The sequence below is a fragment of the Helicoverpa zea genome, chromosome 1 (assembly GCF_022581195.2).
Source record: "Helicoverpa zea isolate HzStark_Cry1AcR chromosome 1, ilHelZeax1.1, whole genome shotgun sequence".
Lineage (NCBI taxonomy): Eukaryota > Metazoa > Arthropoda > Insecta > Lepidoptera > Noctuidae > Helicoverpa > Helicoverpa zea.
In genome coordinates this window covers 1441830-1468879 of record NC_061452.1, presented here as the reverse complement: position 1 = coordinate 1468879, position 27050 = coordinate 1441830, and the positions used below count along the sequence as shown (strand labels likewise).

The 27050-nt window shown below is 35.1% G+C and overlaps 1 protein-coding gene across 2 annotated transcripts in view; it reads left to right on the top strand.

The window, feature by feature from the left end:
• Positions 1-27050, top strand: part of LOC124632302 (rho GTPase-activating protein conundrum) — a 105404-nt gene that overhangs the window by 49837 nt on the left and 28517 nt on the right. For both annotated transcript variants that reach the window (XM_047167088.1, XM_047167096.1), the window contains one exon: positions 13203-13338. In XM_047167088.1, coding sequence (XP_047023044.1) covers positions 13203-13338 — 136 coding nt within the window. The remainder of the gene's footprint in view (positions 1-13202; positions 13339-27050) is intronic.

The window sequence follows — 27050 nt, the reverse complement described above, 5'->3', positions numbered from 1 at the left end:
TGCCTGGATTTAAGAAAGTTCGACGTAACTGGTGATGTCTTCTCTCTAATAATGAACAATTCTATTTTGTCAGAAGTTAAAGAAAGTACGAAAATCGAACATCACGAAAAGTAATTGAAAAAATTAAATTGAAAAAATCTATAAAATACTTTATTTGATTTTGCTATAACTTTTTTCTGGCATTATATTTTTTTTACTTCCATAACAAAAAATGTTCTATATTTAACGGGCTATCTAGCCATATAGGTCTCGTTCGTGGTGGACATTTGGACCGGAATCGCCCATTGTCCTTTATGAATTTTAGGAATCGAAACTTTAATTTAGCTTCTAAATAAAGTTTTGTAAAACTTGATCATCTTGCCAAAGGTTGACGGATTACTTTAGATTGCAGATTAAAAACAAACAAAGCTACCACAAATGTACTTAAACAACTCAAAGACTTACAACAACAAGAGACAAGGTGCAACTCCTTATCTTGGAGATAAGTCCTTTGCGATAGAACACGTGTCACTTGCATCATCGATTGTTCTTCGACAAATAGACTGAGACAATACTGTTGCAATCGAGACGCCCTTTATCGGTCGTGCCCTGTTAATTGTCGCTTAACTTTCTTTACTGCTGGTGCTTTTTGTGACAAATACGAGCAAAAAATCGATTAGAATCGAGTAATTGGTGTCGATTATAATGAGAATTTGAATTGATGATTAAATCGAGAAGAGACTTCAGAAACGGGTGCGTCGCTTCGTGATTCAGCTCAAGGAATGCATAACCAAATTCGTGTCTCAAATCGATATTAAACAAACATACATTGTATTGGAAAACTTAAGAGTAAGGAGGACAATGCAACGCAATGCAGTTGGCATGCGAAGAAACCTTTTGAAAGTAACACAAGGAATGTCTGACGTTACTGTAGAAAGGACAATGTTCGCCACTTACTCGATCCTGACCGTATTCGAATCGATAATCGATAAGAATTTCGCAGTCGCAGACTGAATTTCTTCACTGATCTAGTAGTTAAAGTGATCAAGTTGAGAAATTCCGCTAGTATAGCGGAATGAGGGTTTTCGATACTTTTTCTGCCGCCAGGCGGCGCTTCGTATGCGTCAGGTCCAAACAGCTGTCAAATAGTATGGAATTGTAGGGTCCGAACTTAAGGCGCGGCTCCACCGCGGTGCACGGAGAGGCTAGGCACGTGTATTAAGCTTCGCTTTGTAAGAAAATGTATGTGGTTGTGTCCACTGCAACCCACGGAGAGGCTACGCATGAATTGACGTCATTGATACACGCGTGGCTTGCTCGAATAGGCGGTTACATAGCTCAACGCTGTCAACGTGGGTCTACGTTTCCACTGGAGTACACGAATAAGACCCACGACTATGTACAGCTCGGTTATCGCAGAGCAGTTTTCAGTCATTCACGTTGTGGAACGGACGCGTTTCGTGTTTCTCGTATACATATATCGTATCGAGGTACTCATAGAATGGCATTGGTACTGACTTTGCTAGACAGTTCTTCTGACGATGAATCCGAAAGTGAGATTGATGATCATTGACACACGCATAGCTTGCTCGAATAAGCGGTTACGTAGCTCAACGCTGTCAGCGTGGGTCTACCCGTGCGCCGTGCCACGCTATACATAGTCGTGGGTCATATTCGTGTACTTCAGTGGAAACGTAGACCCACGTTGTCAAACAAATGAATACACGCAGCTAAAATGCGCCGCGTGTCCGTGCACAGCGTGCACTGCGGTGGAACCGCGCCTTTATTGTTTATTGAAATTCTGTTATATTGGAAGTGTTATTGATTTTATTATGGACTACGGTCAGAATAAGGTTTCCGAACTAAAAATTGAGCTAAGAGAGAGGGTGCAAAAGTCACTGGTACTAAGGAAAAGCTTGTTGAAAAATTTGTTAACACAATATGATTTAGTTTTTTTTTATTTACTCAACCTCAATAGTAAAACAATAATGCAGTGCTTTAATTATAAAATAAAAAAAAAACACTAAAATCGTTCACTATTCATAGTAAAGATAAGCACTTTGACAGTTACCTGGACCTGACGACTCGGTGCTGCCACCTCGTGGACGCCATTTTAGAAAACCCTCATTTCGTAGTAGTATAGTATGCTGAATGCAGAAATGCTCTTTAATGGTGTTGTGACGAATAGTAATCTTTCTCAGAACATGATTCAAATTCTAATACTTAAGTTTAACGGCATATGACATGATTGAGACTGCAAGATTTAATACATCTCTTGCTATGCTTCTTTTATGTAGGCTTCAAAGTTGCCGTAATAATTGGTAATTTGAGATGGAACTTGAAAAGTTCTAAAGAGATCTATCATAAAGCCTAATAACTTCTAGCCCTATTATTATTTGAATTCATTTAATACTCCTACTTTTTAGTATAAAATGCCGAATTAATCGTTGAACAAAACCAACTCGATTTCTTATAATCATATCACTCAAAATCGTATTGAAAGCTATTCGATTGCTAAACCACTCATCTGTTACGATAGTATTGTAGCATCGATTGCTTAAATCGATTCTTCTACTTGAGCATTATGATTGGATTCGATTTGGATAGTTCGAGCGAGTGTAAAACAATGTGATAACGTTACGATCGTCTGTTTGTTTTGTCGATTAACTATGAAGTAACTTTTGTTTTTATTTATCGATTTTAATTCTGTAATTGGTTTCATGTCATTTTCCCGAGCTTTTTTTTATTGTATCGTGATACATTTTACAAAATTGCATATTTTCTTCCCTAGGCTTATGTTGAAAATCTCCTATGTATTCTTATTTGTTTATTTATTTTCCTATGTATCTTTTTATCCTATCACTCTTCAATAATTTTAAACTTTTTCGTGCATCCTAAAAAGGCCGAAGAGGTCCTTTAAAACCAGAACGTACTCCATATCCGTATGAAAATATACTGATATTTATTAAACTAGTAAAGAAACCAATCTTGAAAGACGCTGATACAGTTCGACAACGCACGCAAGTGTGAACCGCTTGAGTAACACGTTCGGATAAGCAAAGGTCATATTCTGCCATATACAAAGGTCAAGCTGATCGATTATTGCAAGAACAATACCTGTTAATCGAGTACTTAGCTGGAGCATTACAAAAATACAATAAGGCTTAGGTGAAGCAAGAAATGAAAGAGTTTTAGCCGCTGAGTTGTATTGCCGTTTTCGCGCGGTTTCAATAGCGTCCCGTGGGAACTACTGCCCGTACCCGGGATAAAATATAGCCGAGCTCTACTGTGCATCATGTGACCGAGTTTTTAAAAACAAATTCGGGTTCGCAAGTCACTACCGGGCCCATGAGCGAAGACAGATTGCCGGGAATTGACAGGGTGTCGCCGTCGACGGACACGTCTGGGAGGACATCATCATCATCATCATCATCAAAATATAGCCTATGTTACTCTGGAAGAGTGTAGCTTTCCAACAGTGAAAGAATTTTCCAAATCGGTTCAGTGGTTTCGGAGCCTTTAAGATAAAAAAATGTTTCCTCTTTATTAGCTTTTATTCCAAATTCACCATTACTGCAAACACAATTCAGTAAAGAGTTAACTTTATCTATAAACCAACGGACAATTTTATAGTAACTAATTTTCATGTTGTATCTGAGCTTTATCATCAGTGTTAATAGAATCTTTAGATACGGCAGTGACATTGACGGACAGTAAGCCAGCAAGGACGATGCTAATCAGTAAATGTCTTGGGTCTAGATAACTTGACCATTAGAGAGACCATTAGGTTGTTTGTGGATTTATGTCCATAGTACTTTTATTATGGGTGAATGGTAATGTCTGCTTGACTGATATTGCAGTTCTTTGATGTTGTTATTTTCTTCCTTTATCATTGGCTTTGCTGTTGTGTATGAAGGTTTTATCTATACGGATTAGTGGGCTGTCTATATGGTCGATAGAGGCTGCATTCATTTTCACACCACCAACTATATCCTCATTTGCTTTGATGATCGATGCATTAAATGCCCAACTGAAATCATGATCATCTTGGGACTTGACTGAAACTAAATACATATTTGAACAAAAATATTCTTCCTAATATTTACTATCTAGATTTTATTATATTTCGTAAACACTGAATCATTTTGGCTTAAAATGACGTTAATAATTAAATATGTGTAAAATAATCAGAAATCTCAATCTGTCTGTGATGCAACAGAATCCGTCAGTTACTCTATCATTAGCGTAATCTTGTAGTTAATTTTGATTAATACCAATTTTAATTACATAAATCTAATGTAATTCTTGATGTTCATCTTATCTTGCTAATTTGTTACGAGTTAGCCAATTTACTGAGATCTGTTTTAGATAATCCATTCACTGGCTTAGGTATCTCGTATCTGCCTCTTTTTTGACAGTTTCACTTTAGATCCTGATTTTGCTTATTGTTTTAATTCAATATCATATCTTTTAATTCGTGCTTTGGTGGACAATCATGTTCAATCAATGATAAACCATCAATTGGCCATTGTGTTTGTTAATTTTAACTAACATCATCAGTAAAAATCATTTTGGTGTTATCATCACTTAAATGTGCATTAACGTCTGCACATTCAAAGCCTTTTTCTTGATCTTAAAAGCAATTTATTTTTTTACTTACTTCAAATTAATTGTTTCCTCTGTCGAAATACAAAGCCAGTGAATGTTTTCAGGTTATTCATAATTAATAGGATTACATTCAGCTTTCATTGCCACTAATTAGTTAAAGTGCTATTATACAATATGCTTGGAAAAGTAAATTGACAAGTAAATGTGTCGATTATGTAAGAAGTCATTAACTTTTATGTACTCACCTATTTCTTCTTGGTTTGAATGTACATCTACACCTTAACCAATTTGTTCATTATCTTCAAAAATATAATTAATGGCTGAAATAACATTAATTATTACATTTGATAAAGCTTTGTTATAAATAAAATCAGAAAGTCTTTAGTTTTCACTTGTTCAAGGGTTTGGTCGTGAGCTAGTTCGATGACCCTGGCATTAGATTGGTTACACGCAGAAAAGTAAACAAATAGTAACTTATTGCCTTGTAAACTAATATACTTATACTATAAAGAGCTTTAGTTAGAGGTAATGTCACGGAATCTTCTTCTTGTCCAACCCTGTTTTGGGAACCAATCGATTTAGGAACATAATTCCCAAAATAAAAATATTCCTTCTTGTTAATTTATAACAAACAGTTATTTTTCTTAATCGGATGTTTATTTTCCTATTGAAAATGGGTACTGCCGTTACTATTTTCGTATCAGTGACATTTTAAAGGCAGACATTTTACATACTTCTGTCACATGAGTGAGCTTCTGTCGCAAGCGCGTGTGGATTTATAGAGCAGAACTTGTTTAACTGTATGTCTGCAGTATGTCACTTTGGACTTACCCATGTTGTAATGTGGTAGTTCATTGGTTTCTTTATTTTCTCGACCTTTATAAGCTTTATTGCTTAATTGTGTTTTCATCTATTTTCTTTTTATTGATGTGCAGGTTTTCCCTTAGCCCTTTATTTTTGCTAAAAAGTTCAATAAATGTAGTAATAGGTACTGCTTACCAGTACGGTGTCTTATCGTCTGTCGTTTTGCTCCAAGTTCGATTATTAAATGAAAAATATAAATCACGAGTTGTCATCGCATAAAAAAAAATGTCAACAATAGCATGTACATACTCGTAATACAACACCAGTCTTTAAAAATAAACATCTTGATGAAAATGCAGTGAAAACAAGCCGCATCGGTTGTTCATCGTCACTTACTCACGAGGTGACATCACCAGATGCCAAACTGACCGTGTCTTGTGTAAAGACGAATTCCTTTACATCCGTTAGGAATATGGTAATAGCAATTTGGATGATAAGGTCTTCGAACTTGCATATTTTTCCTTTTAAATTAGTTGTTGACAAAATTATAATGAAAAGTAAAAAAGTAATCCTCAACTAATTCGTATATACGTCAGTATATTTGTTCTCAGCTTAGGGATAAAATAAGTATCATGATAAAGGTTTTCATTCAAGTTAGTAATTCGCATGGAGACAGGATACATCATTAGAAAATTATAGGAAAACTGACTAAAAACGAATGCAAGATAAAGTTATCTCAAGTCTATTCTGTTATTGCTATTCTAATAGATGTTATGTATAAAGTTCTTGGTACCGATTATCAAACAAAAGAAAAGCAAATAGCGAAGAAAAGATTCGTAGAAACCGTCGCAGAATAGAAAGTGAGGTTATGTCTGTTGTGGTTTTGTGACATGTTCGGTTTGAAATTGAAAAATTATTGGTCTTCTTGGCGGAGAAAATAATTGAGTAAAAGATGGAGATTTTATCTTAATGTTAATGCACGATGGATGGATTGAATCTAAGACAATACAGCTTAAAAAAATGTTCCATGAGAGATGACTTCAGAAAGAGGTGTATAGTACGAAAGAAGATAAATAAACAATTGGGATAAGAACAGGATTGTGATGTTGATTTACCTAAACATCATATCCGATAGTAACTTAGCATAAATATAAACACTAAGGCAAATAATAATAATAATCTATGATCATTAGACGCTGAGTTTCTGACGCACGACACTAACTGCAGTGGTGACATCATAATGCAGAAATCAAAAGCCTATCAGACGGATATAGTCGCAGCTACTGCTAAGCCAGTCTCCAAGAATACGTTATCTTTATTTTTAAATATTTCCTCACACTCATTGATGAAACTCAATGTCCAAAACCGGTTACCACAGAATAAATTACGATCGTTCGCAGAAATTCCATCCTGATGCTAAACTATGTTAATTTCGAAGGTTCTTTTATTGAATTGGCGACATTCATAAGCTACAGGCATTCGTTCGTAAGTGTTTATCAATATTGAAGTTTACCTATAGATATCTCTCGTTTTCCTGCTAGGTATCATACCACATGTATTCCTGATTTACTTCTCCACTTCACTCTATCTTCATCATCGCTCTCGGAGAACTGGCACTCTTTCATATCCTTCGCCACTACGTCCCTCCATCTACTTTTGGGGAGGCCTTTATATCTTCAACCAGGGATGGAATGAATTGCAGCGTCTTTCCCACGAAGTCTGGTGGTCTCTTTACGTTGAGTAGATATTAAGTTGTATATAACTAGTTGAATTATTCAGGTGTTTCAATGTCATGTTTTAATGGTTGTCTGACACGCACAGGGCCGTAATTGGTACATGTTTGTGACGACTTTGTGATACGCTGCGTGATGGATAACCCTTTTAGGTACAGCAATTTGTGTCTGAGAGATTCATGGTCATAGTGTCGTGAGAATATCAAGTTTATGGTCAGTATGAATAAAGTAATTAGATAATGTTGACGTAAAGTTCAAGTATTGTGCTTATGTGTGTTAAAGTATCGATTGTTTTGTTTGATTATGTCAGAATGAGAGATACAATCCTCCTATCACTATTTACCAAAGAGCTTTTGTTAGGAAGAAGTACCGCAACAAACTCCTCAGCTACATCCGCATATTTGTCGGTTATGTTTGAATAACAGGTCAGAAAAGTCAAAGTCAATAAAGCCATTCGAGTTCATTTCAATTCAAAAACTTCGTTAGTATAATTCAAAAGAATTTCTCGTTTCTTGACCGTGTTGTTGATTTGCATACTGTTAAAGCTTGCATATTAATGACATTCAAAATGCTGGCGTTTTATAACCATCTGATTCATCTGTTCCAAAGTGTTGTATATTTTTGTATGTTCCGGAAACCGGACGACATACCACATACCTGAGATCTTTGTCTCGGCTTTATAAAATTAATGGCGATGTAAATGTGATTTTAATGGATTATTCAACTGCGTCCGGTGGTTTATCTCACGCAGCGGCCTCAATCCGCCCCTGGTAATGAGTCCACAAATTATTTCGATGTTGTAAACGATCAGAGATTGCTCTCAGATGTTCCTCATTAGATTTACGAGTGCACTCAATCTTGTGACATTTATTTTGTGTTATTTATTCTAAGTTGTTCAACGTCATTAGCACGAGTTCTACCATAATTTTCATCATTATCTTGATCTTAAGAAGTTACAGTAAAACTTGAGAGGCTATTTTTAACTATAAAAAAGGTTCCTTATGTCGTAAATATGTATATTTCGAAGGCCATTCATATCTTAACGTTATTATCAATGCTATAGTTAATTGGATGAGAGAGGATTTCCTCGATAGCCCTTAACTACAATAAATATAATTTCGAAACGACAGTACCTAACAGTTCTTAGTTGGCAAGAATATTATTATAATCATCAAATACATATCTATTTATAATAAAGGTGAACTCATCAGAATTGTCAAATGGCATTTAACAATTCGCGCGATATGACAGCTAAATTAAGAAAAACATCATAATATTTACATAAATTCCAAAAAAAAAACAAGTCTAAAATATGACGTCCATATACATACGTCTTAGCGATAAGCAAATCACTGGTTGTTTGATGTCATATTGCCGAATATAATATTCATTTCATGTACTTATGCTTATTTTCCTTATGGCTTCCAAACTTTTTGGCTTGACACAAACTCGTTCGTTCAGAAACGTTTCAAACCTCAGTTTGTTCTAAATGCGTCCCTGTGACAATAATTTAAAACAAATTAGTACAACAGAACAAACAGTGGGTGCTCCGGAAATAATGCAGGATGCCAGTGGCTTCTGTCTTTGTTTCTTTACAATATATGTGGGCTGTGGAGGAAACATTCATAACGGAGCCAGCTTTCGTAAGTGGAGGCCGCTTAGAGATCTGGCGACACTCGACCTCTGTGGTAGATATGCTAAGTGCAAAATTGTTCAGTTGGACTGTAGATTGTAGCGTAGAAGGATTTTTTACGGTGGCCCAATTTAGTAGCTTAGCAGTTCAGTTTTTTCAACCATAATTATGATGAAATCATATTGAACATTTTTTTTTCTTTTAAGGACTCATTTGTACGTCAGAAGTTTTTGTTTTTATTTAAGCTTAAATCATGATTCGTTCTCGACGCGTCGATGTGTCTAGTAAAAGCTAGACAAGTTTCTAGAAAAACAAAGTATTCAATAACATTGACGACACAGACTTATTAATTGTTCTAGATTTAAAACAGGTTGCTCACTTTTGTTTTTTTTAGGAGCTTAGATAACGAAGGAATTTACTATTGTACAAAGAATTGTCATTATAAAGTTATGTTTTGAATGCTAGCTGCCGACTGCAACTGCAAGAATCGATAGGTATCTGAGGTTGACTGCACGTACTGCTGCTGCTTCGATACAAAAATACATACAAACCGTTAGTTCAGTCGCGGCATGTGCGGTCGGCAATTGGCATTCAAAAAATACCTTAATGATGATAATATAAGTAGGTAGGTAGATACCTAAGTTTTGACGCGAACTCGGAATTCATTCAAAGAACGCGGTGACTAATCTTTGATAGTGCTTACCTACACATAGTAAATTATTATATCATTGTAATTAAGTATGTCGATATTATGGACATTCCTTGGATTTGTTGGATGTTAATGGTCTGATTTATGTTATGAAAATCAGGCCATATTTTGATATGATATCATTTAGTTGATGTTGGTACTTGTGTCGTACTTAAACGAAGGCTCAACTTTCAATATGATGTGACAATCCGATGATATAGTATTACAAATTCTGTTAACAGCTGATTTTTTCAGTAATACAAATTAACCAATTAAAGTGAGAATTCTACTGCTTAACTAAACGAGGCGGAAGCAATGGAAAAGTAGAACTTTTATAAAAGCATTTGTACGTTGTATACGTTTTTTTTTCAGTGAAGTTTACTTAAGAAAATGGTAGGCGTGAACATCCAACAAATACTCAAATAACTACGTACCTAAGTACTTAGTGCCCGACCTTGCTTTATCGTTTACTAGCTTTCCGCCCGCGGCTTCGCCCGCGTGGAATTCGGTTCACCCCTCCCGCTGTGGGTTAGCAGCGGTGAGGGAGTGTCAGACTCTTACTGACTAAAATCGTCGTGTTCCGTCCTAGGCCTTTTATATACCAGGGCCGCGGTACCTCTTTCGAACAACCCGCAGCCGCGGCTGGCCCTGGCGCTACTGGGCCCCACTGATTTCAAAACAGACTAATTCGCGGCGAACCTTAACACCACGATACAGAAAAGCACAACGCCATCTATCGAGCTATCGGGAAGCTCGCGATTGAACAATGAGCTACAGGTTAAAGCGCGAGATATCATTGCACTTCTTACGTATCTTAAAAAAAACAACGTCACCACGTTTTAAAAAGCTATCATTCCACTTCTTATGTATTTTAAAAACACATCGTTACCACGTTTTAAAAACACCCAGCGCCATCTATCGCATACCTCAAGAACGAAATAACTTAACTAATACTTATACCAATTAGTAATTCGTTGAATTATAGTTAATTCAGGATAAGTAGATGTAAAAAAAACAGTTAAGACGATAAAACAAATCGTACGTCATCCCTCGGGAATTCCTCATTTTCGAGGATTCATTATCGTATCATTTAGCTTCTAAATGTATATGTTCATATTCGTTTGCAATATATAAGTAGATGTAAAAAAAAACAGTTTAGACGATTAAACAAATTGTACATCATCCCTCGGGAATTCCTCATTTTCGGGGATTCATTATCGTATCATTTAGCTTCTAAATTTACATGTTTATATTCGTTTGCAATATATTACCTTGTTTTAAACGACACACAGCGCCATCTACAATCCATCCATCAAGCAAACAATATTTTTGTTTTCCCTCGGGAATATCTATTTTTTTCGGGATAAAAAGTACCCTATTATTTAATCCGGACTTCTAACTTTACGTCTGCAAAATTTCAAAGCAATCGGTTCAGTAGTTACGGCGTGAAAGCGGAACAAACAAACAAACAAACAAACAAACTCACTTTCCGATTTATAATATTAGTAAGGATTTACTAATAGCCTACGTCACCTGATAAGTAGTGAGTTTACGTGAAGTCTGAGCATTTTGAATGGAAAAGCGTAGGTCTTTGTTTCAGAGATAAGTAGAGGAAGTATCACTGTGTGTTTTATGTAGTTCCGTCAGTTTTTAGGAAGGATTTATAGTGGCAGTAAATGGAGCTTAGAAATGTTATATGACATCATCGGCCTGTGTATGTCTATCATGCATCCTACATTGAAAATGAAATTGATTAATTACTACTATTATTATTACTGTGAAGTTACCTATCATAAATAAAATAAAATAAAATAAAATAAATTAGGTAGTTTCTTAGATTAGTGCTTACAAACCAACAAGTAAAGATATTTTCTCGGTAACAGTGGGTCTTTTTACCATCGAAACAAACTACATTATTTACGCGTAGCCTGAGTATTATAATTAACACAATAAAATATCTTTCAGTATCTCCTCAGGGAACAGTCATCTACCGAAACGTAGACCTTATTTAAATAAACTTCTTTGTCTTCTTAAATTAGGAAGTCTATAGTCACTTATTAGATGTTGACCATAATATCAGGAACACTTCCTTCACAGCAATGAGGTATGATTACTTACTGTAGATCCTACATAATATCTGTTCAAACGCAATGACGTGATGATGTCAGCTCCGTCCATTTGATAACCGAATTGTTTGTGAGTGACATCGTTTTAAGTGCTACTTATTAACCTAGCCCTTTGGATGTGGGTTCATTAAAGTTTGGGTTCCTTAATTGTGATTAAGTGACATTTTAGAGGTATATGCGGGCCTTCCGTCAGCGCTTTAGCTAATAGCACTAAAAAGTAGCCCATAGCCTTCCTTAGTCAGTAAATGGGCAATTTTGAATTGAAAAAAATATTTATTTCAGACTAAGCACACACATTAATTATACAAGTCCATATTATGTTAGTAGCAACCTAACACTGAAATATTTTTACAGATTGGCCCAGTGGTTTCTGAGATTAATACGCACAACTGTACAATAAAATGCCAGCACTAGATTAATGTGTGCACCTGTGTATGAGACTGTCACGTTTTTGTACCAAAGGAGTCTTGTTACTTTATCAGAACACTGATACTGGCAGCCAGTATCAATGGCTGACGACATTTTTCATCTAATGTTTTCGAAGAAAAAGAGGTGTTAGATAGAGATTTAAAAATATTTTTGCATTTTTCTCCTTAAATGGATGGATTTGATCATAGTGCCTGAGCTTTACTTTTTTCAGTACGCAAAAATGATAAATCAAATCTAATTCTACTACAATTTATGCCAAAAATCCTAATTAGACTTTAAAATGTCGACTATGGCCTCTAAATCAACATTTATCATCTCATCTCGATTCATAATTAAGCTCAAATCCAGTTAACTCGATTACAAATTACGATATTATTTAGATGCGTATGAAGTTATTTCGTAAGACCATTGTGCCGACTGCTTGGATTGCTCTGACTGCTCCTCAAGACACAATTGACCAACACGTTTTGCAAAATCTACAGAATTGCACAGATTGTTCATAACATATTGCATTGTACGATCGTGACGGATTTCATTGTCCTTAACGGAATAGTTCTCATTAATTCTGAATTAATCATTGTTTGTCTTGAGATTTTGTTGATAGTCGTTTTGGGCTCAAATATAAGGATGATGTAAGATCGTCGTTTATAGAATAGTGCTTAGAATAAAAATAGGTTGTTATGTTTTATGAGGTTGAACAGAATCGTTTTGTCTTTATGTCTGCAGTACAATAGGGAATCAATGTTTGGGACTTTTTTGTGAAATATCTGCTGAGTATTCGTGATTCTGAAAATTTTAGACAAGTATACAAACACTAGGCATATTTTGATCGTATTCAAGTACCAAATAAAGCGAAGGCACGATGACGAAGATGTTAGTTATCGAAAACATATCGATATAAGAGTTCAGGTGCATGTGGAATTGATGGTTGACTGGATGTGGAAGATAAGCCTGACAGTCGGTCTTGCTTTGTTATGGGGGAAGAAAAATATGGATGTAAACATGTTCTTAATCGTAGCAAACATTTTCGTAACTTCTAATTTGATCTTCTAATCTTGACCATTCTTCTCAATAGGTTGAACACTGGAATGTGCAAGAGCTTTATTTGTCAAACCAATACTCCTTTAAAATAAATTACTTTCTTTTTATTTTTATTAATTATTTTCTTGTTTCCCACCAATAACATAACCCATCTTCCCCAGGAATCCCCGGAGGTCCGCATGGCGCTGCCGCTGCCTGCGCGCGCGCCGGACCCGACTGCGTTGGCGGCCTACTGGGCGGAATACGAGGACCTGTGCCGACAGATCTGCGCTGAAGACGATGATAATCATTATGAAGGTAAGTGGTACTTTGTTTGATGATGTATCTCCGATGCTCTTTTGTTTTATTTGGGACTAGCTTCCGCCCGCGGCTTCTCCCGCGTAGAGTTCGGTTTTATCGCGTTTCCAAGAGAATTCTTCAAAAGCCCGGGATAGATACTGTCCTATGTTCATTCTCAAGGTCAACTCTATCTCTGTACCAAATTTTATTAAAATCAGTTCAGTGGTTTAGACGTGAAAGCGTAACAGACAGACAGACAGAGTTACTTTCGCATTTATAATATTAGTAGGGATGGATAACTCTTGTTTGAGCAAATGTGGTGATTAACGCTCAATCCTTCTGCGTGTGAGAGGAGACATGTGCATAGCAGTGGGACGATAGAAAGGCTGTAACAGACAGACATACAGCTTTTGTTTTCAAAAAGTATGTTTAAGTTTGTGGAAAAGCGACAGCAACTATTTTTCGGCCATGTTGGTATTTCTTTATTTATTTTCACAATTGCAGCTATCATTACCTACAGGATTTGATCTTCAATCTTACGAATTGTTTTACATAACGCTTTAGAGAGTTTTAATTATACAAACAACACAAAACGTATTTGTTTTCGTGCTCGCATCACGTAGGAACCATTCATTAAGTTATAGCTGCTATAAGTTAATACTTCTGTTAATGAGTTATCAATCATACCGTCTTCTGTTTTCCTGTAAATTACTCTGACATATACCTAGCATCACTATCATCCATCCTCCAGGCCCTTTTCCCAACTATGTTGGGGTCGGCTTCCAGTCTAACTGGATGTAGCTGAGTACTTTACAAGGAGTTACCCAGCAACATGTACCCAGTTACATATAGCAACACTATAATGAAAAATAAAACCTTTTATTGTTATCACTTCTATAAAATTGACATGTTTCGTCCACTTGCCCCACAGCCATCGTAACCGATTGCCCAGAAAGCTATTTGTTATTACAATTACAATTTACATAAAGATAAGCACTTGATATTGAAGTTTTCTTTTCATTACCAAAGCATGGAAATTCATTGGTTACGGATGATAGAATGTCGATAAGAAATAGTGACGTAATATCTATCGCTGTTTATTCCGTATTGTTAGTATGAATTAAAGGAAATGTTATTATGAATTTGGCTTTGGTATTGAATAAATAATGATATTAAATTAAGAACATTTTTTTTTTAATTAAAGATTAATGAGCAATCGGCAATGCAGCCCCGTTCGATGGATGAATTTCCATACATATTTTGTCATAGCAACATTTTAGATAAAATTATTAAAACCAAATTTTTTGTGCGTAATAAATTATTGATCTATATAATGTAATAATGTACAGAATTATACAAAAATACATTTGAAATATATAGAATAAAAACATGCTTTAAGTATTCGAATGTCTGATTGCTTAAGCAATGTTTAACATCTCTATGTATGGAAACGTGAGCGACATTAACATTGGTTTAGCAATAAATACGCACATATTGCATATACATTACATACATATCAGTCACTAATATTTACCTATTTATAGTGAATCTTTCTCAATCATGAATTGATAGTCGTATCAGTAGCTTAAGCTAATATTTGAAATTTGCCACTTATCATTAGATAATGAAGTTTATACTATAAATATTGATAGCCACATATTTTTACTTTTCTATACGATTGTTACTTAAGTTATTAATTAATTAATATTATAAAGTTGGATCGGCACGAAACGCCAAAAAATTATGTTTATGCGTATGAATTTACATTCAAAAATACATCATATATTTTTGATATCAAATCTGTTGTCATTTTTCAAATAGGATTATAGATGCAATCAAATTAATTCAAACCTCCTTAAAGAGGCATAATGTTCAGAATGTCGTGATCAAACACAAGTCTACGATATCATTACTGGTTTGACAGTCTCTGTGTTTGGATATTTGCTCTAGGCGTTGTTTGCGCAATTACAGAGTAATATTAAATAGACCCCAAGGTCGGGCTACTACGCTTATTGCCTTAATAGCATTCATGAGAGCGTTAATTATATTTGCAATTAAACACGGGATTTCAAGATGGGCGCCGATGAGGTCATTGCTAAATACTTTTTAGAATATGTAAAAAACTAGTCTCCTAATGATTTTTTAATTGACGAAATCATTTTCCAAACCATTTTCTAATCGTGTATCCAAAAATATTTTAAACGGATAAATTGAACAGCTTGTTTACGATTGGATGAGCATTTTTTGCCTATTAAAAACTTAAGATTTGAAATTAGAACTCCTTTTTACGTCGTTCGTGTTCTGTCAATCACATTGCGTTCTATTTTTAAAACGTTGAGAGTTTTTTTTTATTGTTATAAGTGTAAAAAGTATCACTACCAGTAGGTTCCTATCTCAGAGTTGCAGAAGCCTTGACATGTTCTAGTTCATATGAGCGGCCTTCGTCACATTGTGCATAAGGAATTTTAATTTTCCCATTCAGCGTCACAATAGAAGTATTGTTCTGTTGGTAGTAACACAGGTTCTGTTGTCCCAATTCTTTTTTTTAATAAAAAAAACGCGATACAATTTAAACTTTTGAAAATAGAAATTCGACATTGTATCACCGTTTTTGTTATTGCCTTGTTTAGAATTTTACTTTTATTTTGGTGTTTTTAATAGCAAGTTATTGAACACTATTAAGTGATATGGTACAGCTTTTATGCTTGAATAGGTTTTACGGTCAGGAGAAAAGATAGTGTTTTGTTCGTCGAAGTGATTTTCATATTTTCTTGTGTCGCTAAAATGACTGGATATTTTTATAATAAAATTATGATAATTTCTTATTAACACATTTCCAGTAATTTTCTTAGGACTCAACGAGTCCAATTTACCTGTGAAATAAGAACTGTAATGTAACTCCTCTAGCGTAAGGCAGTCTTTATAAACGAGTTCTTGTTGACGATACGAAGGTATTGCCCAAACACAAGGTCGGTTAAATGTCACATACAAACCTCTGTGTCAATGGAACTCTTTATTGATGTTCTTTGCCTCATCAATAACAAAACAAACGTTTTGTTCGATTTGAATTGGAAGGAAAAACTGTTTAGTTTAATATTTTTCTTCAAAGAAATGCTCTTGAATGAAAGTTTAATTCTGAAAGAAATTGATTTCCGATTGTAACTGTAACCATAGACAAAATTGCCCTTGAATCTTTTGCAAAGTTTCCTTAAAGAATGTCTTGCAAATATGTATTTCCAAAGATCGCAGAATCGAACGCACCTTAAAAACACAAGTTCGTGACTAAGTTTATTTATACAATATTATGTCAATAAGTGCCTAACTGGCTTATTATGCGAGCCTAGCGGAATAATGGCTGAATTTAATATTATAAATATTAATTCTAAGAAGACGAACAACGCAATTCTGGTTGTTTATGTTCTTAGTTGTTTGTTTCTGTGTAAAGTGAAAAAGCGTTGTTGTTGTTGTTTTTGAGTCGTCTAAAATGTTTTTGTTCTACTGTAGGACAAGCGCATAAGTACCTACTTACTGCGCAATAACCACTTAAAGTGTAAAGTCTAACCACAAGTTTTAATAACAACATTAAGTAATCTATGTGATATTTTCCTGCGACAATAACTAGGCTTAACGTTGCTTCATAGATTATATTATTTGTGTCCCACGTAAAATATATCGATCAACGATTATTTATATATGTATTCATTCACGAGTACAATAGTACACATTGAGATCACACAGTCGAATTGAGCACCTCCTCCTCTGAAGAAGGTTCAAAAAATGCCTGGTATGACGGTGTTCATTTCATATTGGTGGTAAGTAAATGAATCATCTCAATCACATAGATTGTGGAAGTCACCTAAGTGCAAACCTAATTATCACAGTTCTATCAGTTAGCATCTACAAATAATCTAAATAATGCCAGAGTGAGGTCCGGGTTCCTAACAAGGCGCCCACAGGTTTTTCGTCTACCTAATATAAATCTTTTTGATACTCTTAGCTATTGCAAAGTTATAACTTCTGCTATGAGTACCAGTCTGTAACTTTTATAAACATGTCTTCTTACTTAACATGACTGTATGAACAATATTCAGTCATTTCCTTGTCTTCAAAATTGACGTAAATATGTCGTTTTGATAGTAAAACGTTAGATTGCAATATGCCCTGAACGTATCTGAACTTCTTATAACAAACAATACTGTTACTTCCTTCTATCTGATGCAACCATATTGATAACTAATGAACTACAGCTAAAGGGCATAACGTTTACCTTAAAAAAAATATATAATAAATAAGATAGGCTTCGGTATCACCAAATTTGAACCGTAACAAATGAATTTCGTTCACTTTTTCCGAGCTGGTTTCTCCGTTTTCACATGCAACCGCTACGCACAACCGTAAACTTGGTTATAAAATTGGCTTCTGCCCGCGGTTTTATCTGTGTCCTTGGCTAACTACTTCCTGCACGAGAAAAAAAGTAGCCTTTACGCTGAAGGTGCCATGAGCTGAATTACTACCAAGTTTCATCAAACTTTTTTTCAGCCCTTATCCCATTGTATGCCGAAGCGTTGAGACTCGATTGATTTTCTGTTGTTTAATGATTAGCGGCATACAAGCAGTTAAACCGTGATTGAGGAACAAATATCCATAAACCACAAACTTAACTTTAGTAGGATTTTATTGAGAAAGGCAATAACTAATTGAATATTTTTTTGTTAGTCCGTTGTTATGATCCAGATATCTATAAATAAAACACTGTTGCACATAGAGAAATGGGGTCATATTGTAATGAGCTTGGCTTTACAAGCCAGAATAAATTGTGATCCGTTGAATGAATTATCGAGTTGAAGATAGATTCATTGAAGAAATTCAATATATTGATGAAGGAATAGGTATAGTAACTACTTATAGTAGGATTACTAGGCAATTCCAGATTTACTGTTTTGAAATCCATTTCTTTTCATTTACTTTTGTTGTTAAGTGATTTACTATCTATAATTTTTATACCATATTGAACACCTAAAGTTAATATCTATGGGCAATTCTGTTGGAATATTATTCGCACAATCATTGGGTCCCGGGGCCAATGAACCAGTAAAGTCGTGAGCGCCAAAACTTCAGTGAGGTAATGACTATCAAGTGCCAACATTCAGTACTCATTGTAAATTTGCTTTAGTACGTACTTATGTTCGCATTTACCAATGATTTCTATTTGCTGTTATTGTGAAAATTTCTCATTATGGCAACATTCTCTGGCTGTTGAAAGCCGACCCTTATTGGGAAAGTAAGCTGAAGTTAGTTCTTAAATTCTATTCGCTTGTATTGTCTTCACATTTCTTAATTTATAGCTTCATAAATACCAAAGAAAAGTGGACCTCCCGGAATTATATGAACAATACTTTCTATCAAGCTAACACAAGACATACTTACGTCAAATAATATAACACACGCGGATGTGCAGGTAACGGAGTTATAACTCCACGGACAGTTACTTACTAACCGCTGACAATTATAACCCACTCGTCACTATTTACACCTTCATTCTTAACAACATACTCTCCAGGTAATCTATCTTTAATTCCTCGTAAAAACGAGGGTCCGTTAATCGCGGCTTCCGAGAAGCTAATCGATGCTATCGAATTAGTCGGTTGTGAAACATAAACTCCAGCGCACTCAGATAGAATCGATTAATTGGCTATAAGAAAGCAATCGACATTACACGCCGTGTTTTGTATCGGAACTTTCGTACGTCAGCGTTGGGCCCGCATTCCATATTAACTGGTTTTGTTGAGAAAACCGGACGCATCGAAACCAATGCTACCATCGCAATTTCTCAACTCGAAGCACCACGTAACCTTCCTTTCTCAAGTTTAAGTTCTGAAGCCGCACCTCTGGAATTGCGAATCTACGCGAAGGTTATTAATCAACATACCTGTACTTGACAGTCGACTCAGCATCTCCTAAATGTTAAAAGGCCCCACTAAATTGCCTTTTACTCTCAAAACTCACTTTTACTTTTACGATTATTATGCATGAAGTAAAAACTAGATCCATTTTAAGTAACATCATAGTCTCAATATTCTTACAAAGAATTAACTAAAGTATTTCTTAACGAACACCAATTGTTATAAAATTAGCAGTGATGTAATCCTTTTCAGCGTTTTAATTGATGTAATGAATACAAGTGCATCAAAAGATAAAGCTGGTTCGGCTGTTACGAGCCTTGCTAAGGATGATGCGGCAAATAATGTGGGAGCTCAGGACATTGCACTTAAGAATACTTAGCGTAAACTACCGAAGCCAAATACGAACACCATCTAGACTCTTTAAAAGCCCCTGACAGCTGTTAACTTCAGTTCCTTCGAGAGCATTGACTCGGTGAAACAGACAAAGACCCCTGTCGCTAAAGGTCCGAGCCTGCTGACAAATTCGTTTTGCACGTTTTTTACTTGAAGATGACCACTCCTTTTCTGCAGTTACAAAAAATTGAGAAATCCCCAACGACAGGAAAGAAGCGTCAGATTTCCTTAGAGACATTTTGAATCATCCTCAAGAATTCTATTTCCCAAATAACTTTTTGAAGTTCTAAAAAAGGATCGATAGAAGAAATCAGCTGATCTTGATGATGCATATGGAAAATATCATAAAATGGGTCACTGCAACCAACTGGTTAGGAAAACTCGTATAGGTTGGCGGCATAGCAATACTAAACGATAGTCTTACTACCGCTGTGTATGTTGATAGGACAGGCTTCTAGGCTTACAGTTATGGGCATAGAGTAGATAGTGCAGAAGGGTCAAGTAACAAGTGTATTGATTCCAGTTTTGTATTGAGATTTAGTTCACTATTTTCAGAGTATATTTTGTATGCCTTTACAGGTGGTTTTTCTGAACCTGAGAATAATTTTCCATACCAAGTCTCTACAATTCCAACTGCCTACTTCAACATTATTCTGTTAACTACCACATCTTGTGTGTTTCTCCAAGAAGTGTCGCTTCTCCATTCTCAACATTGCACTCGACAGCACCTCAAGTATTGGCTTCTTAAACTAATAACGGGGAATGTCAAGACGTGACTGTATGCATTTGCAATTCGCAATGTACGAATACTTACGTGCAATTTGTGCGTGCGGTGAGGCTTTCAAAAATGTGGTGACGAGAACATTACTAGCAATTACTACAACAGCAATAACTGCGCTGTTCCATAATATTCGATAAATAGCTGAATTTGTTAGTTTCTTATCATTGTTGTTTACATAAAGTTGTCAAGGCTTCTGATAAGTTACACCTAATTCCATTTCCGCGAGCGTGTAACCGCAGCCATTCATATCGATAGCTTTACAATTAACAATGCAGATTTCAATCAAGTACAGAAATACGGTTCATTCACGGTTCATCCGATCCGTTGCACCCATACACCCGTGACAACCTTCTTCAATAGCAGTCAACAACGAAGTGTTTACTCTAGCGTGCTAGTGCGCATGTCCAGTGCGGGCAGCCAATCGGGCGGCAGCACCCGTTATACCGAATGAGATTGTTGGTAACGGGACTGCGTTTGCGCCGATCTGATGATACAGCTTGTAGGCTGCCCGGCGGGTTTGTCTCACAAGGTCGAGAGCGCGATTTGTTTGAATATCATTAGTGTTTGTACGCACTGCGGTTAATTTGTGTGGTCTGCTATCTGATGGGGCTCAAACTGCTTTGAACCGTTATAGATGCAAGAATGACCATGCGATGCAGTAATTCATGGTTTTGATATGATTAATGATACAGCGAGTAGGCCGGTTAGAGCACATAAATTGGTAGTATTGGCAGGTATACTGTAATAATTGTATAACATTGACGCTTGTAAATCTCACGAGGCGAACGATTTCAAAATGTCTTATTGGCAAAATATAGTCTTTCCACAGTTGCAATATCGATGAAAGTAAAAGATTTAAGTACTTCAATTGTATTATTTTACAACTGTCCACTATCTTATCTGAAGTATTAACAAATGGGTGATATTGTGTAATCTCATTCATTACTATCTGTTCTAATTAGAAATGTATCAAGGACTACATGTTTACCACTGATTATCTGCATCGAGTGTTCCGATGTGACAGTAAGAGATTAGTGCTGGGCGAGATTAGATGATTTTCTAATAACTTGAAGATTTTTATAAAGGGGCTTAAATAGCTCAAGTACAACAATATTTCTAGGTGAATTTTGATGAATTCTCCTGGGTCCTTCGTAATTCTTTCCCTGACTATTGAAATTGAAATTGTATCAACAGTAGAGAAGTAAGGTTTTGTACGTTAAAATAATCGTTTGATGAACGTCATTACAATGATATAGATGAATGTGTAAAAATTACATGTTTATATACACAATCAGGACCAATTGATGATAATACTGATTTTTTGGCGATACCAAATGTAGGACATCAATTTTTTCGCGGAAGTAAATGATCCAAAGCAACAGTCAGTTCCACAAAAATACGCCATATTAGTTCAAAGGCCTTGTTCAAACTAAAACCACGAGTTTTCAGAGGTACCAAACCACCTTGAGACAAACTCCATAATGTGATCCGAACCGTTAACAATATTAACGTTACAATTTAACTTATTGTTATTGTCTATTATATTTAACTGTTCCCCGGTAGTTTATGATGCGAAGCTAATGCTAATGTGTCTATGGATTTGCATAGATTTTGTCTAGTCTTTGGTTTGAGTTAGAAGCTGTTTCAAGGCTTCAACGGCAGTTTAAATTAGATTATATTACAATATTTTTTTGTATGGAGCAGAAACTTGGCTTGTCAAAAAAAATCGCTTTGATTTTTCACTAAAATCCTTCACCGTAACGGAAGTACTTACCTATAGTTAGTTTCGACCGTTACCTAGAGAAATGATTAAAACAATTATACGCATAGCTAGGTACCAATTTAATGCAATTACTGTAAACTACAATAAAGATATATTTTTCAGCAAACGTGACAATCAATGCCTTGGTATAAGGTCGAGGATCTTTCCGCCATTTAACCATATAAAGGAACAATGAATTGACGCTTAATGATTCATAAATATTGGTTTTGAACACCAGAGATGGTAACACTTCCCGTTATTTTGTAGCTCTCCGTGTATTAATAATGGTATATCATAATATTATTAAAAACAAAAATATAGCAAAAAAGATAATTAACGATTAATAGGATTGATTAATTTTAAACGGTTACAAAAAATAAGTACGAAAAAAAATTGCGCTCAAAATTGCCCATAAACAAAATGAGTTTCTTCGTAGCTTTTTTTATGTGTGTTCGATTGATATATCCAATGTTTTCTTAAGCACAGAGCACGCGCGCTTATTGAATAAGTGAATTAAAAACTAGTTATTAGTACATCACCTGCGTAGCAAAACTAAAAATATAAACTCACAAATTAATAAACACCTTGTCTGAACAGGTCCAATACTTACTACAAATTATTACTTTTGTTTTTCTCATCTCTTATTGAAAGAAATATAAATAGGATCACCTGTTTGACATTAAAGAACCGTGGAGTTCTTGTACAAAAAAGTTTGTAGTCTCCACCTGCGTTGGAGGTTGGTATCTTGCGTAACTAAGTTACAGCACTAGTGAATTTGACGATCGCCGGTCGCCTCACTGGCCGAGTAATGGCCGTCATTACGTATTATTGGCTGCTATTGCTATCAAATTGTCAGTTTTTGAAGCTGTTATTTCCCTATTTGAAAAGATGTATGTACCTGTTTATCATTTTTTATAATTATTCTTATATTAGTTAGCTAATATTATAAATACGAAAGTAACTCTGTCTGTCTGTCCTTTCTTCACGCCTAAACTACAGAACTGATTTGTTTGAAATTTGGTACAGACATAGTTTGGAACTTGAGAAAGGACATAGGATAGTTTTTACCAAAAAAATTGAAAAATAAATTTTATTCCGGACGTACAGCGCCATCTATTGGTCAAACCTAAAATCTGCCGAAAGTCACTATTCCACGCGAACAAAGTCGCGGGCAAAAGCTAGTATATAAATAAAATTTAAATGGAATTTACTTTTTTCAATTTTTACCAACAGTTTTACATCAAGATGCTTTGAATAACAAAATATTATTATTAGTATAGGTACCTACCTCCATAATAAAAGCTCACGTAGAGTATTAAATAGAAAGTCGAATAGATACTGTAAAATCTGCTACCAGTGAAAGGAAAATTACAGGTTACATCTCATATGATTCAATTCAAGTAATAAATACATATCGTTACACTTACATACCATTCGTGCAGCAACCTCTATTGAATATAGCCTTACATTTGTAAAGACATCAATAGAAATTGTCTATGAATGAAATTACATAAGTCTTAATTGTAACCTATTTGTTACGAAATAGTTTTTAATGCGGATACTATCAACAGTGTGCATTAGATTGTAAATATTGATAGCTTTATGTTTGGGTAACCAGTGAGATGGTTTCATTGTAAAAACGATAGTTCTATTCACTTGTTACTCTTATTGACCATTTATTATAATAATGTTCAAGTTTCAACTGTGTTTCGGTGGGCACAATAAACTGTAGGTCCCAGCTGTCATTTAAACATCTGTGGCAGTCATTACGGGTAGTCAGAAGCAGTAAGCCTGACAACCAGTCTTACTTACGGGTATTGGGTTGCGGAGGTTAGATAGACAGTCACTCCTTATGGCACTCTGGTTCTCAGCATCCAATTAGACTGGAAGTCGACCCCAACATAGTTGGATGATGTCTGTTTCAAATGAGTGCGAGAAAAAAAAAACCTATCGCAAGGCCCATAGTAATAAACTTCAGTTTTTTTTTGTGATGTGAAAACACATGACCACTTCTGCAGAAATTATGTAATAAATAATATTACCTTCCTTCCGTTATATAATATGTTCTCATTATGATTAATTCACGTTAACATTATGAATACACGTGTTAACTTCATTACTTCGAGTTATGGTAAAAGTTAAGTTAAAAATATTTATTAGGTAAGTAGAGCTTGCGGAGTCTTATGTAATGTTATAAATTACTGTTTGCTTTGTAACGTAAGTTTTATTGGGATTGTACGAAGTAGATACCTACATATTCACTACTGTGGTTAAGTATTGTGTTAAAAATTAAACCCTTTTCTTAATTTTTTTCTTTTTCTAACGTTGATGGCATTAAAATCACGGGCTAGCAATAAATTTACCACAATATGTTGCACTCATAATATTATAGTCGTGGTGGCCTAGTGGGTAAAGGACAGACTCTCAAGTATGAGGGCGCGGGTTCGATCCCAGGTCAGGCAAGTACCAATGCAACTTTTCTAAGTTTGTATGTACTTTCTAAGTATATCTTAGACACCATTGGCTGTGTTTCGGATGGCACGTTAAACTGTAGGTCCCGGCTGTCATTGAACATCCTTGGCAGTCGTTACGGGTAGCCAGAAGCCAGTAAGTCTGACACCAGTCTAACCAAGGGGTATCGGGTTGCCTGGGTAACTAACTGGCTTGAGGAGGTCAGATAGGCAGTCGCTTCTTGTAAAGCACTGGTACTCAGCTGAATCCGGTTAGACTGGAAGCCGACCCCAACATGATTGGGAAAAGGCTCGGAGGATGGATGATGATGTTGCACTCATAAATAAATGAATACATTCATAAAATATGAATAGGTACAATTTTATCATAGAAAATGTATAAACTCAGGGAAAATAATCTAATCATAAAAGTCTTCGTAAGATTACTTTATTAAGTTAGATAACTACAACTTGATCCAATTTATGAATGGCGGCCTTGTGAACATTCAACCTAATGACTTGGATTTTTTATACGATCCAAATATCTAATTGGTCTTGGACCGGTTACTTCTTATGAAATTCAATTACTTATGAAAATGTATTTACTTGATCTTGAAATATTAATGGCCTTCCTTTTAATTAATATGTTTATGAATCGCTATAGGCTATTGCTATGGCCCAATATTCCTAATAAGGTAGTTCATAATTACTTTGCTATTCAGTATTGCCAAAGTTAGCCATAGGCTATAAAAAATAAATGTTTATTTGCCGTTGACAACATTCTATCGTCTCTTTACACTACCGTTTGAAACAACCTTGATACAAATAAAATATATCAGATAAAAAAGTAACGTTCTACATTTAGATTGAAGGCAAAACTAAATACCTATCTACATAGGCAATATTTTTTTAGCATGCTGTTTTACATATCAAATAAAAAATAAACAAAATGCTTAGCAGCTTCAACATTTGAAATTCGAACTAGCAAACCACAATGTTCACTAAAGAGTATTTATGTCATTCTGGCATTATTTTTATCTTTTTATTTACGTCGTATTTATTTTTACACTCACTTTGTCAAAGAAGATATTTATTTACAAAAAAATGTTATGAAACTCCCGCCAAGTGCTGCTACTGTCGTCAATGCGATCGTTAATGTTTTCAAAAGTCTGTGTTTATGTTCAGAAGTAACAACATCAACATCCTTTCATTGATAGACCTACTGCATTGATGGGATTGAAAAGTAAAGATACTCTATGGACCTTTCTATTTGTGACTATGGTCTTCATATATTTTAATTAATTTGGTTAGCGGTTTCGTGAGTTTTATTGATTTCCTTGAAATAACTATAAACAATAATGTTCAAACAATTCCAGAGGTTGTTCACCTTCGCGACTATTGTTTTGTTTTAAATCGACAATAGAATGGCTGCCACACATAAAAATAAATTAAATCTAATCTAATATTCTTCCGGCAATTTTTGTTACGTTTATTTTTTCATTAAGATTGGCAAAGGAAACTAGTTTTTGTTACATTTCGATATATTTTTTGCGATCGTCAGCTGTGGTCGATAACGGTGCAAGTCTTTTCAAAATGAGTTTGGTATCTCTCCTTTAGATTGCTTATGGGTCTGAAATTTTAATCAAAATTGACTTTATGTTTACAGTTAGGTTTGAGATAGATATCAAGGTATTGAACGTTTCTATCTTGTTATGAAAACCTCATAAAGTTCATTTTGCTGTAGAAATTGCAAAGTTATAGTGATTTTTTAAATTATAATTATAATACTTAGGTATTGTAACCGAAATGTGTATTTACACATTCATTTTAAATCCTTATAAGTACAAATGTATAATAAAACGATTTTTTTTTTACCAGAAGGTAAATTCCAGCAAAATACTTCTAACATTGAAGTTGAATGCTTTAAATCTCAAATGCCTTTGTAATGTAAGTAAATAAAGTTTGTCCGCCATTGTCCTCGGGAGTGGCGACAAGCCGCGAATTTGTATGCGATGATGACGTACCTAATAGTCTTATGATGCCTACACTACTATATTGGCCACCAACTTTGAAACTAATTGGTAAAACGGTAATTGCTTGGGCCAATGTTGGACGAAAATGGTGGAAGTAAGAAGATATTTTATTTTTCCAAAAGTGCTTAGACCACGACGACATGTCCTTCTGTCTAAGTGTCGGTTTCGTTGAAAACCTGAGGCAAAACTGTTTGCTTTGTTATAATTTTAGACTAAAAGATAAAATGGCCATGTATATCCGAATCTCCATAATCATTTCGGTATAGCACCGAACACCATCCTTTCTCAAAAAAAGTGTTACAATTCCGTCGCCTTAGTTTCTAATATGCATTTGCCACCACCTGAGGCCAACAACGAAACTTTCTGACTACAGATCCTGTTTGATCATTAACATAACTATTTTGTTTC